Source organism: Hakea prostrata, unplaced genomic scaffold, assembly GCF_041222555.1.
Source record: "Hakea prostrata isolate BN-2017 unplaced genomic scaffold, UWA_Hpros_2 contig_58, whole genome shotgun sequence".
NCBI classification, from domain to species: domain Eukaryota; kingdom Viridiplantae; phylum Streptophyta; class Magnoliopsida; order Proteales; family Proteaceae; genus Hakea; species Hakea prostrata.
Window position 1 is genome coordinate 248,026 of NW_028291177.1, and position 16,942 is coordinate 264,967.

General features: G+C 39.1%; 1 protein-coding gene across 1 annotated transcript; it reads left to right on the forward strand.

Moving 5' to 3' along the window:
* The first annotated feature begins 2,830 nt into the window (after positions 1-2,830).
* LOC148999053 (formin-like protein 2) lies at positions 2,831-16,715 on the forward strand. Its single transcript, XM_089141504.1, has 3 exons — positions 2,831-4,875; positions 5,020-5,219; positions 16,366-16,715. The coding sequence occupies exons 1-3, from the start codon at positions 3,272-3,274 to the stop codon at positions 16,674-16,676; spliced, it is 2,115 nt and encodes a 704-aa protein (XP_088997630.1). The 5' UTR covers positions 2,831-3,271; the 3' UTR covers positions 16,677-16,715.
* The last annotated feature ends 227 nt before the right edge of the window (positions 16,716-16,942 follow it).

Sequence of the window (16,942 nt, forward strand, 5' to 3'; positions counted from 1 at the left end):
CCCAGGGCTAACAACTCATTTGTCCCTTTAGCTGTGGGCCACTATCACGTCATCATCAAAATGACATTGACCGCTGAGTCATTGACAAGACTTCACGACGGCAAGGTTGCCTGGTCATCAAGCTTGCCTCTCAAGCCCCTTTTAAGAAGTCATCTCCACGTTCCATTGGACAATATACGCATCTAAGGGCTGTAACATGTCCTCCATCGCAATAGGTACAAATCAACTATATATTCCAAGAGAGAGCATGAACAAGTAAGAGATTTATGATCCCTTTATAGTATTGAATGAATTCCTTCTCTTCATTCTCCAGAAAGATCCGTTCCTTGGAGAGACCTCTGCTTCCATTATCTGGGCTGACTTAATCTTCGGAGGTGGCTTCCCGTCCTCAGAGGCAGCCCATTCTCATTTTTGACTTTGTCTCAGGAGTCTGGACTGGATCAGGAACGAGTTGAATCAAAAGCAAGCCGAAAGAGCTAAGAATACATTTTTCACACCAACATGATCCAATCCTCTTGTTTTTCCATCAATTGAGGTTTGTCACATGGTTGCCCAATGTCCTATGTCCTATGTCCTATTTAATATGGTCCTTCAACTAGTCAAAAACTCACTTATCATGTTAGCTAGAAATGGCTTATTTGCATGCCATACACGTTGTTCAATGCTTGAAATAATATTTATTTGCTTTGCAACTAACATATTTGTTTCAAGAAAAGCTTCTAGCAAGAATGTAAACAACCCTATTGACTTTCTGAAGATTTCTCCGCACAATTTAGCAGGCTATTAACAAGAATAAGTCTAACATAATCTTTTATAATTGTATTGTTGGCTTAGTGGATGTTGTTAGTTAGGAGTCAATGTTCACCACTGGTTCCTAGTGCATCATTACATCCTGCACTTTGAAATATACCATTCATGTGTGGATTTTATCTCACGAGTTTCTTGGAACTCACCCTTTTGAGGAATATTTTTGGGAAAATTACTTGATTAGATAGTTTTAAGTTTTCATTTACAAAAGTAATCACTCAAAGTTTCACTTAACAAAACTAGCTAAAACCGAGTTTGGATTTACAAAAATAGCCAAACTAGTGATTTTTCATCCATTTGGACATTTTTACCCGTCAAATTAATCATACCAATATAGGGGTAAAAATGTCCAAAGGGAATGAAAAATTAGTGATTTTTTCCTTTTGAGCAAAATAGTGATTTCCCTTTTTAATGTGGTTAATTTTAGGGGTTAAAAATGTGAAAGGAATGAAAAATTACTATTTTGGCTAGTTTTGTAAACCCTAACTTAGTTTTAGTCAGTTTTGTTAAGTGAAACATTGAGTGGTTATTTTTGTAAAAGAAAACCTAAAAGTGGCTAATCATGTAATTTTCCCAATATTTTTAGATATCTGTGCAGATTATGACGGATCCGCTGAGTAGGAGATCCCTACTCTTGTGGAGACATGACATATCCGCTGTGGAGGTCTACAAATCGCATAACAACTTGTGTGATTGCATGGAGTGCTAATATGGAGATCAGTAGTTGCCTTCGGATTCCTTTCATTTTTGGGGTTTTGAGATACCATTTAGGGATGAAGTTAGCTACTTAGTTTTATTTAAAGCAAGTAATAACTATTGATGTACATTTCCCTTGTTTTCAAGTGGCAGTTCATATTCCTTATTTATTAAATATATCATTTATTAATACATTATATTGATTGTTTTGATTGTGATATTCATGATGGATGATCTTGTGGCTATGGATTATATCCATAGTTGGTCAGGTTAGTTCAATACCGTTGGGTGAGGTGTGTCAATTCAATACATATGTAGATTTATTGGCTAGTTTTTGCTTATCCACACAAGAGATCTCTTTCTATTAATGCCCTCTCGACTACCCTTTCTTACTTAAGTTAGAACGATGCTACTAAGACGAAATAATATAGATTATAATGATTATTTTATCAATATAAACTACTATTTCCCCCCCCAAAAAAAAAAAAAAAAAAAAAAAGGAAGAGAAGGATATTGGTAATGGGAATTTGAAACATGAAAAAGAGAAATTAAATTATGTTTTTGAACTTTGTATTGAAAGGCTCACATTTTTCATTTAAAGGCCTCATCCACTTTGACTTGACCTTGACTTTGAGCTCGAAAATTTAATCCTAATCCGTTGCTTATTTGAATTCAAAATAACCAAACGAATCCTTAACCAAACTTAAACTAAATTTAAACTCCAACTGGATCGAAAGATAAATTGGACCCACATTTATTACCATTGCAAGTGTCGCATGATAGGTTAAATCTAATGTGTAGTTAAAAGAAAAATTTTTTTGGGGTAAGACCAAGGAAAAAAATAAAGAAAGGAAAAACTTCAATGGAATCTATATAGCTTTGCAACAATACTATAAAGGTAATCTTTTGGAAGGAAAAAAGAAAAAACAAAAGATTTTCTTTTACCCCATTTTCAAACCTATCGAACTATGTGCACAAAAGGCGTAAAAAAAGACGCAGAATGCTGCTTTTTTCCACCATACATGCACTACCAAGGCCGACAGGCAAAGGACAAAAAGTGACGTCATACAATCCTTCTCTCTTACACAGTTACACTACTCACGTTCTAAACAGTCCAATATAGTATTGCAGCAGGTCCTACTTCCTTATAACACTGCAAATTAACAATGATTTTTCTATACCTTTAGTGAAATTAACAATGAAATCTGAGAACAAGGAAATCATCTCCTTCTCATTCCTTATAACACTGCAAATTAACAATGATTTTTCTATACCTTTAGTGAAATTAACAATGAAATCTGAGAACAAGGAAATCATCTCCTTCTCACACCAGACGTTGAAGGGCCTACAGCATTTCTCTTATTCCAAGGTTTGGTTTTTGTCGAATCGCCCATTCATCTATCTATCTAACATTATAGTCATCTTCCCCAATCTCTCTCCTCTCCTCGCGTCTCTCTCTTCCTGTATATTTCTCTTATTTTTTCAAGGTTTCTTCTTCAGATGAGAACCACCCAGAACCTTTTTCACACAAACTTGTTCACTACTTCACTCATAGATTTTGCTTTTTCTTTCTAATAATTGAGATGATTGATTGGATTCGAATTTGAACATACTGTGTGGACTTCTTTGACACATTTTCTCTGTGGGACTGTGGAAATGGGAACTGAAGCTTTCTTCCTTTCTTGGACTTACAGTGGATATAGTCTTCATCCTCACTCATCTCCACCATTACTGCATTTGTTCACACTCCATTAATTTTGAACCCACAATGGCTTTCTCGTTCATTCCTCTCATCTTCCTCCTCTGCAACTTTCCCTTCTTGACCTCCAAACCCATTAATCCTCTCCACCATCGGCATCAGCACCACCGTCGGGTTCTCCACCAGCCCTTCACCCCGCTTGACACCTTTCCTCCAACCGAACCTCCATCTTCGTCTCCCTCTCCTCCTCCGGGCCAACCCAAATTTCCCTTCTCTTCTTCTGGTTCCAACAACCAACCATTCTTCCCAATTTATGCTTCTCCACCTCCCCCTCCCCCTCCCGTTCGCTCCTCCTTCCCTACATTCCCTGCTAACATCTCGTCTCTCATCTTACCCCAGTCCCCTCACCCCAAACCCGTCTCTCAAAGACTTTTAATACTCACTCTAATCCTCTCTCTCCTCAGTGTCTCCTCCATCTTCGCTTTCGCCATTCTCGTCTACCGCAGAAAACACTACAGCAGTAGTAGTGGCAGCAGTTATTCCCATGGCAAGACATCCAGATCCGACAGCATCCGCTTGTTTCCGGCTAATACAGCCCCTTCAGACGCCAATCATCGCGGGGCTCGTGGCATCTCTTCAACCAGCTCTGAGTTTCTTTATCTGGGTACTCTTGTAAACTCTCGTGGTATCGATGGTGATGGTGATGATGATGGCACCAGTTCTGGTGGTGGAGCGGCAGCCCCTCTAGAGCCGAAGCTAGGCTCCCCTGAGCTCCACCCGCTACCGCCACTGTCAAGGCAAAATTTCAGTCATAGTTTCGGGAACGCTAGAGAGGGTTCGTCGGAAAGTGAAGAAGAGGAGGAATTCTACTCGCCGAGAGGCTCTCTTCGTAGTAAAGAGAGCCCAGCTGTTACAGAATCGAGCTCAAGAAGAAGATTTGAAGCTGTGGTTGCAGAGAATTTCGAAAGCAGGAGCTCAAACTCGAGAACTCCCTCTTACCCTTCTTCGAATGTGGCATCTCGGAGTCCTTCTTCTTCTCCGCCAGTTAGTATCGCCAGCTCCAGAAGTTCAAAGTCGAAATCGCCAGAATTTGTGACCAAGTTACGTCCTCCTCCACTGCCACCACGGAAAGCTTCTGAGGACAGGAGTTCACCTGGAAGAAATTCTTTGCAGAAGAACACGGAGTCTCCTGAAAGAAGTTCGTTCGAGGTGAACCCACATTCTCCGGCAAAAAGCACAATGGACATGAATGCACTGTCGCCGGCCAGGTTTTCTGACATTTCTCAGCAAAACCCACAATCTCCAGAGCGGAACTTCGATACTGATCAGCAAAATCCGCAATCTTCAACAAAAATAGGCAATATTTCTGGGCCTCCCATGTCTGTGCCACTGCCACCTCCGCTGCCTCCACATGGATTCTGCGAAGCCCTTATTCGTCCTCAGCCATTCCGGGAACCCGTTAGTTTGCCTCCAGAGTTTATGGTTCCTTCCAAAGTTGTAGGGTTCCAGATGCCTACGGCACTTCCTCCAGCAGAATTGAAACAGAATTCAGATTCTGTGGAAAGAAATGAGGAAACTCCGAAACCAAAGTTGAAGCCTTTGCATTGGGACAAGGTCCGAGCAAGTTCTGATCGTGCCATGGTGTGGGATCAGATGAAATCAAGCTCCTTTCAGTAAGATCTTGAACACTTCCTATATGTTCATCAATTTTGTTCATAGATAATTGGGATAGATTATAATATTTTTCGTCTTGTTTCTGGTTCTTTTTCCCTCCCTTCTTTTGGGTATAAGTTTGTAGCCTTTGGATTTGGTTGCAGATTGAATGAGGAGATGATTGAGACACTATTTGTTGTGAATGCCTCGAACTTGACTCCAAAGGATTTTACTAGGCAAACGATTTCTCCCTCACTGAACCAAGAGAACAGGGTGCTTGATCCAAAGAAGTCTCAGAATATTGCAATCTTGCTGAGGGCACTCAATGTGACTATAGAAGAAGTATGTGAAGCCCTTTGGGAAGGTAATAGTTTTTCAGTAAGGAACACCCCTTACTGTTTCCTGGACAGATACTTATATTAAAATTTTGCATTGTATAACAAATTTTCTTTCTTGCAGTTTATTTGATTCTATTCTAGATTGGTTCTTGTTTTGATTTTTCTCAAGGGGGTTTCATGATGTTTCTGTCACATGGTATTGGGTTGCAAATTCATCCGGTATTTTTGAATGTTTCGGATTTGAAATCAAATGTTCTTGATTTAAAGCTATGTTCTTCCAAATTTTTATTAGCTATTTCGTCTGTAGGGTTTAGCATTTTTTGGGCCCTTTATAGGTTGAACATGTGGCTCTAAACTGGGTAGAATGTTTTTTTTTTTTTTTGGGGGGGGGGGGGGGGGGGTAAGTAAACAAGCTTCATTAAACAAAGAAAACTCCAGTGAACTGGTGGGGGGGGGATATTAAAGAGTGTATGGCCCCATTTAACTGTATCTTTCATGCCTAGTGTCTCTTCCTGGTAATTATGACCGTGTTTGGGAATGGTACAGTTTGTCTCTATTGTGTAAACTTACAGAGAAGAATGTATCTGATGCATACATGGGTTACATTATGTATTTGATGTGTGGAAGAAATCATTAATCATACAGGCTTATTTGTCAGTGTTTTATTGCTCAAGGGCATTTCAGTAATTTTGCAAAGGTATGATGGGTGATGTATATAAATGGAACGTGATATGCTTGGATATGTTTTGACATGTTTTAGCATGCTTTTGTTTGGTATGTTGCATGACATAGTGGATGTGTACATGCATGTGGGGGAATGTATAGGTGATGCTATATGGGTAATTGGGTGCATGATGAATGATGCTTGATATATTGGTGTGGTCTTGGTGTGTATGTTTGTGAATGATGGCTTGTTGATGGGCATATACATTATGTGACTTGAGATTAATGCATGGTGGCATGATAGTTTATGGATTATGGTTAAAATATTATAGCTTATGGATGATGGTTCATAAGATGCATGAAAGGTAGCAATTTTGTGGGGCCATATACTGAGATGATGATGTATGTGTGTTGACATGCTACCACTTGAATTGACAAGGCAGCAGGTGTTTAAGTTGCACACATGATTGTAGCAACCATAGTAGTCATGGTGCTAAAGAGATCCAAGGCATTTTTGGGCAGTTGAAGCACTTGGGCGGTAAGGTGCCCGCCATGGCAGTTTTAAGGCAGTTATGACAAAGCGTACATCCCCCGTCCTCCATCTTTTCTAACATAAATACATCAGAATTGGGGGATTGGCTTTTTATCCCTTTTGGGGTCCTTTTTAACTGATTTTATTGCCTTCAAATAGAGGATATTTTCTTATCTATGAATAATATCTTAAGTAAAAGCATAGTTTAAATAATATTTGGCATAAGTAAGTGCCACAACCTGGTCCAATACCAAATAAACTAGTGCAACCCTATGATAAGGCAATAGCTGCCTGGGCCCCTATAAATCAGCCTGGACGCCTAAGCAGTACCTTGGTGATGCGTTGACAACTATGGACAACACATGGCATTTGGTCCGATTTGTGAGTGTACTTGATGTAGGTCCCACACCCACCCAGGAAGGTCCACAAGGCCCGAAAGACGGTGTAGGATTGCTGCCCAACAGCATAGGAGCAAGATTCTACAGCAGGGGTATTTTGGTAATTTTGGCCAGTCCTCGAGCCCGACAGAGGTTTAGTTATATTCAGGAGGTTGTTTGAAGTTTAATTCTGTTTTTACTTGGTTATTTGGTTCAGCATAGGATGGGATAAATAGAAGTTCAACTTAAGTCCTAGTTAAGTTCTGTTTTTAAGGTCAAGTCCTAGTAAGAGTCAGTACTAAAGGCTATAAATAGACTCCGTGCTTGTAAAAAGACAGTTTTTAATGAATACAATTGTTGAAGAGAGAGTTATTAAAGCAAGAGATCAGGGATTGAGTAGGGTATTAGGGTTTTCAAGTGCAGGGAATTCCTGTGGCAGATTGTTTATTTGCATTCTTTTCAGTCAATCAGCATCCACAAGCCCCTTAAATTGGTAAGCCATCATCCCCTAGGCTTCTCTCTTCTCTTCCCTCCATCTCAGCTAGTCAAAATCCCCTCCCAACCATTTCCCTTCTATTCCTCAAAATCGTAAATTCCATAACTTCCAATCCCCACCACAGAATTCCCTTCCCTTTTAGTGTCACCAGCCCCTCATCCCCCTAGCACTTGACTCCAAGTTGCAGCCCTAACCACCACCATGAAACCGTAAATTTCCAAAACCTAGGACCTCTGAAACTTGAATATGAAACCAAGATCAGCAAGGTTCAGATTTGTGTTTCAACAACCCTAAGCCCATAAACCCTAACCAAACCTGTTACAAACCCCCTACAAACCCTAAAACCCTTAAACAGTTCACAATCCCCTAGCAGCAGGTTTCTATACCCTAATTTGCCTGCTATTCATCAAGGATCTGGGTTTATTGGCTCTCATCCCAGTGAGGCTGCATTAGTAGTTCTAACTGGGGCCCTGACAGATCAATATGCATTCTGGGTGTGCGAAAGGGCAGGTGAATGGACTAGGTCGTTTGTGCTAGGTAGGATGTGGGTAGTTGCCTCTATGCGCTGGCCCAGCCAAGCATGTTGGTTGAATGAGGCTTTTGACTTTAGGAGTGATCCACATGTAAAAATTTTACTGAAGTCAAACTTAACAAGCTTTCAGGAACGTCTAAGTTGACTCCCATTGAAGATTCAAAATAATTGGTTCCACGGTTTTTCAAACTGTTGGATTTTGTCATATGCTAATCTAGTGACACATGCATGGCCAGGTGGCCAAGATGCTCATGTGCATTCTGTTTGTGAAATTAAAAGTAACCGCAAGCACTCTACCGTGTAGCTAATGGGTCGATTTCAAGGAGATATGCCACTTTAGAATTAACTTCTTAATGATTCAAATTTGTTAATTACTTAATTAAACTGAACGAATGGTCTTAATCCATACATCTAATGCGACCGAATTGAGATGAAAAATAAAGCAAACATAACCAACGCATAATTAATAAAGGCAGAAAAAAATGCGATAATAAATAAATAAAAATAAAAGGGAAGTGATCCGAGTGTCTGCTTTGGATCTAGGGAAGGGGAGTATAATTATAATGACTTTGACCGTGGACCCTATGTCGTAGCTTACAGTCCACCGATCAGGGGAACATATATTAGAGAAAAAGAAATTGCAGAAAAGGAATAAATAAATGCTGAAAGTAAATTGCAGAAAATAAATAACAGAGTAATAAAAGGAAAGGGAAACCTTAACCAAAGAGAGGCACGACTGTATGTATCTCTGATCAAGGACCCAGGGGAAGGGAGAACAATAAATAAATGCTGAAAGTAAATTGCAGAAAGTAAATAACAGAGTAATAAAAGGAAAGGGAAACTTTAACCAAAGAGAGGCATGACTGTAGGCATCTTGATCAAGGACCTAGGGGAAGGGAGAACAATAAATAAATGTTGAAAGTAAATTGCAGAAAGTAAATAACAGAGTAATAAAAGGAAAGGGAAACCTTAACCAAAGAGAGGCACGACTGTAGGCATCTCTGATCAAGGACTTAGGGGAAGGGAGAACAATAAATAAATGCTGAAAGTAAATCCTAAATTAAGAATATTGAGGGGTATATAGAAGCGGGAATGGAGGGGGGAGAGAAGATTATTGAAGAATGTTACTTACTTGTGAATTAAACAAACGATTCGAATCTCATCCAACCCTAACAACCAGATCTAGATCTAGAATGATCTAGATCTACAATTGCTAGACCTAGAGAAAAACGAATCTTAAAACTTAAAACTTGAACTTGAATTGCATTACATAGAAAAATTAAACCTAAACATTCAATCTAAAATTTAAATCTCACAAATGCAAGCAAAGAAAACTAGAGAAAGCCTAAATAAACTGAAGAGAGAAGAAAGAGTGCTGCTACTAAGCTCTAAAAAACGTTCTCCCTTGATGGAGTATGCTCTCATTTTATAAAGTTTACATGGGATATGAATCTTGACAGAATTTGAATCGAACCTATCAAACTCAGGGTTCCTATCTGACTCAACCAATTAGGGTTTTGACGTACTAATTGGACTGACTTAGAGAGATCAAATGCACAATTCCACTGTTGGATTTGAGGATCAAGAAGTCGTGAAGCTCTCCTCCAAAAATCAGCTTGATCGAACACTGGATGACTGTTCGATGAAGGGCTTGATCGAAATTGAACAGAAACATTCAAAAACGGGATTTTCCTTCTTCCATATCTGAATATAATTCTTTTTCCTCTTTTTCTTTCTTTAATCAAATCACAAATAGGAAATAAGATATTGAAGTATGCAAGGACTCTTTTCTCCATTTGGACTCTCTCAATAATATCTCTGTAGATTTGATTGATAATTTATAATCTCAGCCGTAGATCAAATTTGCCTTCTTTATCTCTTAAATCTTTCGAAGTTGGCCCATAATCACATCTCTAGCCCATCATGCTCCAGATCAGGCCCATTTTCGCATTTGAGCATAATTCATACCCAATACTCCAAATATTTGCTTAAATATTGAAAAGTCCTAAAGTCTGCAAAAACAACATAAAACCCAAGGTAGCTCCACTCTGAGTGTGTAAAATGCATGCTTTATGTCCTATGATTTCACACATAAATGTGCTCATCACATTCCCTGTTTGGTTTCATATGTTATGCCTGAAGAGGCTGTGCTCTCATCAGACAAAGTGCAGACTAGCATTGCCGGAAAATTTGGTTGGAGCATGGTTGGTTGTGCAAGATCTCATTAATGTGCTGTGCAACATTATATTAATAATTGAGTCTCCATCTCACAATATTTAAGTATGATGGTGTATGGTGCATGCTATCTTAGATACCCCCCCTTGTTTTGCAGCCGTCATTCATGCTCACGGAATTAGTCAAGATTATACAGCCCTTTTTCCAAGCAGCAGAATCTAACAAATACTGACTGACTCACATCAAAGCTGATTGCAGTAGTGAGTAAAGTTATTAATGTAGTGCCTATGCTAATTCTATGTCATGATTTTTAGCATAATACCTAAAAATACCCCTGAAACTTTGTTTGAAAATAACTTTAGTTTAACATATTCCATTTTTGCCTATTCAAGTTGTAGATTCTTGAAAAAAAAAAAAAAAAAAAAAAGAGGAATTCATTGGGAGTTAAGTGTGGGAGCTTTGTGAAGGAAACTATGAATTTTGGTGGTCTTTGATTTTCGCATTGGATTTAAACATTTGTATGGGTTGTTGGTTGGGTGCTCCAGGTGTGTGCCAAATTGTTTACTAATATTCTGGTGCTAGTGTAAGGGGCATTGTTGCTTTACACAATGTTGGGTCACTGTCAAAAGATGGAACAGGTGTGGTTGAACTGTTGGAGCAACCAAGCTGTATTGAATTGGAGTGTTTTGGGCAAAATACAGAATCTACCCTGTGAGTGTAGGCACATTACTGAATCCTGTAAATTGTGGTTTTTATTCTGTCGTTGTGCAGAGGAGTATACCCTGACTTCAGGGACAGTATGCATCCCTTGGAAGGCAGAACCTTTCTTCATGAAGGCTGGGGTGCATACAATCTGTAGCCAGCAAATTTGGAATGGCTCCAGCAGAGCCAGCAGAGGTACTAACATGTGATTGCATTACAGTTGGTATAATGCATTGAATACAAGTACAGAATTGGTAAGCAACAGTTGGTGACAGTTCAGAGTGGGGTTGAGTTCGCAACCAATGTGAAGAAACTTTTTATACAACACTGCTTCACACCCCAACTCCCTTAGCGTCCATCTGGGAACATCAAGTTGAGTATTTGGGTGGAGTTTTATAGCTCAAAACAAGTTAGAGTTATTTAAGAATGATACAGAAGCATTTGCACTCTCCCCAACCCCCTTACGTGTGCACATGCGTGCGCACACGCGGATCTACACAAACATACACTGACACATTGACAAATACAAAACACAGTTTGTTTTTTTAGTATTGGCAAAGGTAGGCTCAAAGTTTGACACTTGGCATGCTTCCATTAAATGGTGCTGAGTACTCTAAGCTCTTCTTGGATATGCCTTAGCATGCATTCCTGCTGATCCATTGAAACAATTCTGTATACATGCTATCGAGGTGTTCATATGTGTTGCGAACCAGGGGTATTTTTTTCTTTTAAGTAGATATCTGGTTTTTTTCTTCCTGTAATTGTTTTATCTTTTATGTCTCTAACTGTAATTTGTGGTAAGTTTGGTAGTTAGGAGTAATATTCTAACTCATTGTGAGATCTCGGCCATGATCTTGAGATGAGGTATCATGCGAGACCAGAAAAATACAGCACTTGTACAAGATCTCGGTTCAACCCAGTCTTTATAAATACCCTATCTCCATCAAGACGAATTGAGATGTCTTGATCTCGACTGTGTTAATGCTCCTTCGCACTTTGCTTGGTTTTGGTGTTTTGACCAAATTTTTTGTTGGAAAGTTGGTTGGATCTCTAACAAGGTTGCATCAACAAGCTGTGTAGCTCATCTACAACAAAGATCTAGTGATGTTGATGCCAATCTTGAAACAATGTGAGTATTTTTGTCACATCCACCCAGCCGGTACCCTATCCACAACCCCGAAGATCCAGTATTCGAGGAAATCATCCTCCCACATTTACAATAATATAATCGAGAACAAGATTAAATCAAAGTTAACTATATTAATCAAAAGATCAAGATAAGGTTCAAGAATACAATTAGAGTGCGAAAAATGATACCAATAGAATAAATCAAAATGTAGAGTGTAGCGGAAATTTACTCTACAGTAGCAGTGGAAAAGTAGATCAAAAAGAAAGATTACAACCGGTTCCCAAAATGAAAGGGAAACAAAACTATACTAAGGTCTCATCAAATCTATAAAGATCAAAAAGAGAATGAGACGATGTCCCATTGCTGGCACTCAAGTGCACGAGTCGAACTAATCCTGATAAGCATCAGTCTCATACTGGTATCTTCACCGACGTAGTCACCGTAGCTAGTACCTTGAGTACCATATGAGTCATCAACTTGGTCTTCATAGTATTGACCATCATAATCATCAGTTTTTGCAGATAAGTCTAACAAAAGATGTTGCAAAAAAAAGATTGAGTTCAAAAAAACTTAGCAAGGCAGATCATTCCATAATAACATAATAACACATGATAACAATTCATACAAAAGGCAATATGATGTGAAACAGATAATGCAGATATGCTTCTAACTCTATGTATGCTGGTCTCTATTGGCAGACATGCTTTAAGTCATAGCACCATACTCCTCTGGGTAGGTCCAAAATCACTCTCCTTCAACCATCTTGGTATCTTGGGTTCTCCGGTTAGCAATGGGTCCTGAAACCTTCTCGGACAACCTTGACTGGGGTTTAGGTTAACACTCTCTCACGCCTCTGTTTGGTCTGAGTACTGGCGCATGCCAGGGTTAAGCCTAGCCAAATGCAAGTCTTTAACTTAGTTATATCAACTTAGATCTAGATACTTCCATTCCTCCCCTCTCAAGATCCTTTCCGGTATCTTTCTCCCTAGAGTCAGCGTATCCTATGGCTACAACCAACTCGGACTACGGACTCATCAACCCTATTGGTCAGCTACATCAAGTTAACAGGAAGTTCCCATATCTTTTCACGGATCATTTCATTGGTCTTGATGTCCAAGAGCCCATGTTCCATTTCTGCAACTGTACCAATGAATGACCCCCACAATGTGATCTATGTCCTCTCACGGATATAACTCACCGGTCTTGAGTGCCCACAAATCTCAATTGCTACCACGGGTGCTCGGTCTCAATTCCCTTCTGATCAGGTCTGATATAATAGGGACATCCTAGTCAAACTCTTTTAGACATGCCCTAGGTATGTCAACCGATGTCGGGGAAAGTGCCAAGGGGCACCATAGGAAAATGTCCCATACCACCTCCACTGGTGTCCAAAGGCAGAAATGCCAAAAGGGCATTCCCCAATCCCCAATCACAACCTAGGCAATCACATTCCTAAATTAGTCATTCACAACTACAACTGATAAAACAAAACATAAGTGAGTAATCATTCATACAAGATTGAAATAATAATTGAATCATATAAACAAGTACTACTGTAGTTGAGAAACTACAGCAGCAATACAATTATAAGAAAGCTACTAAAATAATAGGATGATCAAGTAATCTAATTAATTATAAATAAACATGTATGTTAAGTTATTAGGGATCAACTGTCTTTACCTTAAAATAAACTTCGAAGAATTCCGGAGAATAATGAGGAGAGGTCCAAGACTAGCAAATAAACCCTAAACAAGCATATAACAATCATTAGGAATAAGCCCTAAAAGATTAGAAGTCAAATGGATCAAATCGGACGAAGAAACAAGCTGCTGTCACTGTTGGCAGCTTGGTTGGTCGATTGGGTCAGTAGTCCAACCAGTAGACCAATGGGGGTAGAAAACCCTAATTTGGTCATAACTTCTTCGTTTGAAGTCCGATTGCTCCGAAATTCGAAGGGGAGTTTCCCAACAGCATACTAAGATTATCTATGAAGGTCTAAGCATCAAAACATGGTCAAAAGTAGAACCCTAATTGAACCATAGGATTAGGGTTTCATTGCATATAGTCTATGGCTCTCATGGAAAGATTAGGGAGAATAAAGATTCACCCTCGGTCCAGGAAATAGAAGTTTATAATCAAGAAAGGTGTTGGGAAGGGTATAGCAATGAGAGAAAACAAGGTTTCAAATAAAATCAAAGGAAACAAATTCTAATCATAACAATTGGGGTTTTACCAACTAGAATCTGTGTATCCCACGAAAAGACTAGAGAGAGGAAAGATTCACCTTAGGTAAAGAGAAGTAGAAATTTATAATTAAGAAAAGTGTTGGGGAGGATCCAATGAATTAAAAGAGAATTAGGGTTCCCAATTTGGATACTCTCTCATGAGGGTTACCCAAGAGTTTCCTCCCAAAATCAACCAATAAAGATTAGGGAGAATAAAGATTCACCCTAGGTCAAGAAAAATAGAAATTTATAATCAAGTAAAGTGTTGGGGATGATCCAACTAATTAAATAAAACTAGGGTTCACAATTTGGATACTTTCTCATGAGGGTTACCCAATTTGGATATTCTCTTATGAGGGTTACCCAAGGGTTTCCTCCCAAAATCAACCAATAAAGATTCTCCCTAGGTCAAGAGAAGTAGAAATTTATAACCAAGAAAGGTGTTGGGGAGGATCCAACGAATTAAATGAAACTAGGGTTCACAATTTGGATACTCTCTCATGAGGGTTACCCAATTTGGATATTCTCTTCTGAGGGTTACCCAAGGGTTTCCTCCCAATATCAACCACCAGCCGATCCTAAGGTAGAAAGAAAAATAGGGATCAACCCAACAATCATAAGGATAGAAGGAAAGATTGTAACACTGATGTGAGACCTTTCCCACAATCACCAAGATAGGTAAAAAAATAATGAGGGAGTGCTCAAGATCTCAGGTAAAATCAATTTCAAGAAACATTGCCATATGGCTTCAAGAACTTCAAGAACATAGAGTGAATTGGGGGATTCACTCTAAGGCTAAGAGAATCAGAGGAGAGGCCATTACAATAGTATAATACCTTCCTCATAATCAAGTAATTAAAAGAATAGAAGAGAGAATAAATCAAAGAAGAAACAATTCGATTATTAACCTTTGTAGAAGAAGATTCGACGGAGAAACTCTAACGGATGCTTGGGGATCTTCCTTGGCTTCGAAGAGGAGGTTCTAAGGCCCTTCCCACGTTCTCCAGAGGCTTAGGAACATAATGTGGCTGATCACCACGGAATTCCAATAAATAGAGCTTCAAAACCCCAAAAAATGGAGTTTTACCAAACTGCCCCTGGCTGGGCAGCTTGCCCAAAAATAGGGATTTGTAGCTCCAAACCTCAAGATTTTTGATGGGGCTTCTCCCAACTCAACAAGCAACTTACCTAGCATAAAGGGACCTTCCAAAACATGTCAAACTAGGCCTCAAGTCCATCAACCAAGCTCTTCAACATCAAGATGCAGTTCAACTCCAAAACAGATAAGGTTTCCAAAAGGGAACACCATCATCAATATCCATGGGTTTCGGGTCAAACACCATGTCTTCTCTTGAGATGGCCCACAAAGTCTTATTCCTTCACTTCGGGTCTTCGGATCTACACTAAGGGTGAGGTCTGACTTGACTTGACTTCCTAGGACCTTCCAAAGATAACAATACTGTACTTAAGGTCCAACTTCAAGGTCAAACATCAATCAGCTCTTCTCCATCCCTAAACAAATAGGGTGTCTAGGTTAGGGTTTGGGCTGGATTTCACAATTCTTCCTAAACTCCATTTTTCAAAAACTATGTTCTATACTGGTGAAGGTGGTGCTGGTGCTAGTTGAGTAGAAGTTGGAGGAGTTGCTAAGAGATTGGTTTTTACTTTTGTACTCTCGCAATGTAACTTATAAGTACACTTGTGTTGTATTGTGAAATAGTGGACAATTGGACATGTTTGATGCATTATTGACACTAAACATTTATGTTTTCATTATATCAAGTAATTGTTGCGTAGACATGTTTCGTAAGTCTGTATATTATCTCCTCAATGTATTGGTTTCAAAGTAAGGGTCGAGGTGAGAACTCGTATATTCACTTGTTTTTCAAATCCAAGGCCAACATTGTGTCTAGAAGGCCTAAAATAGGCTAAATACCAAATTTGTTCCCAAACTAAGCCCTAATACCCATTGGGATGGGCCCTTGAGTTGGGACAAGTTGACCTGGGATTGTTACTAGATCTCGGTTGGTTATTTGAGGATCCAAGATCTCAAACCATGTAGAACTTTTGTCAGTAGATTTTCTAATTAAGGGAACTAATAAAAAGGAAGCTGTCTGGGATAGGACTCATCAAGTCTATCAGAGGTTGCTCTATCAAGAACTTGCAGCATCTTTCTCCTCACTTACTCTCTCGTTTCCTTTGGTTGGTCAATCGATCTTAATTTGCTACACCATGCTTTGATGGGGTCTTCTGCTAAATAAATCCAAAATCACCTTTATTACATATCCTAGAAATTTGGCATGATTTTAACACTGGATTTCATTTTTTTTTCCTCCCACAGGTAATGCAGATACCCTGGGGACAGAACTTCTTGAAAGCCTATTGAGGATGGCTCCAACTAAAGAGGAAGAACATAGACTGAAAGAATACAAAGATGATTCACCATACAAGCTTGGTCCTGCTGAAAAATTTCTCAAGTCAGTGCTTGATATTCCTTTTGCATTCAAGAGAGTTGATGCCATACTTTATATAGCCAATTTTGACTCTGAAGTTGAGCACTTAAAGAAGTCATTTGACATTCTGAAGGTAAAACAAATCCTTGCTTCATTTTGCAATTGGTTATTTTGTTCCTGCTTTCAATTGTGCTTCTGAAAAGATGTATTCAGAATGCCTTTAATTTATATTTCAACATCCTCCCTCCCACACACAACCCCCACACACCCCCCCCCCAAAAAAAAAAAAAAAAAAAAAAAAAAAAAAAAAAAGAGAGAGAGAGAGAAAAAGAAATGAACAAAAGAAATCCTAAAAAGAAAATTTATTGGGGATTAAATCACCAAGTCTGCTGTGCCTGGATTCGATGTGAATTCACTGCAAGGCATGTCTTTCCTTTCTACCCGTCAGCTTGTTTGAGTCATACG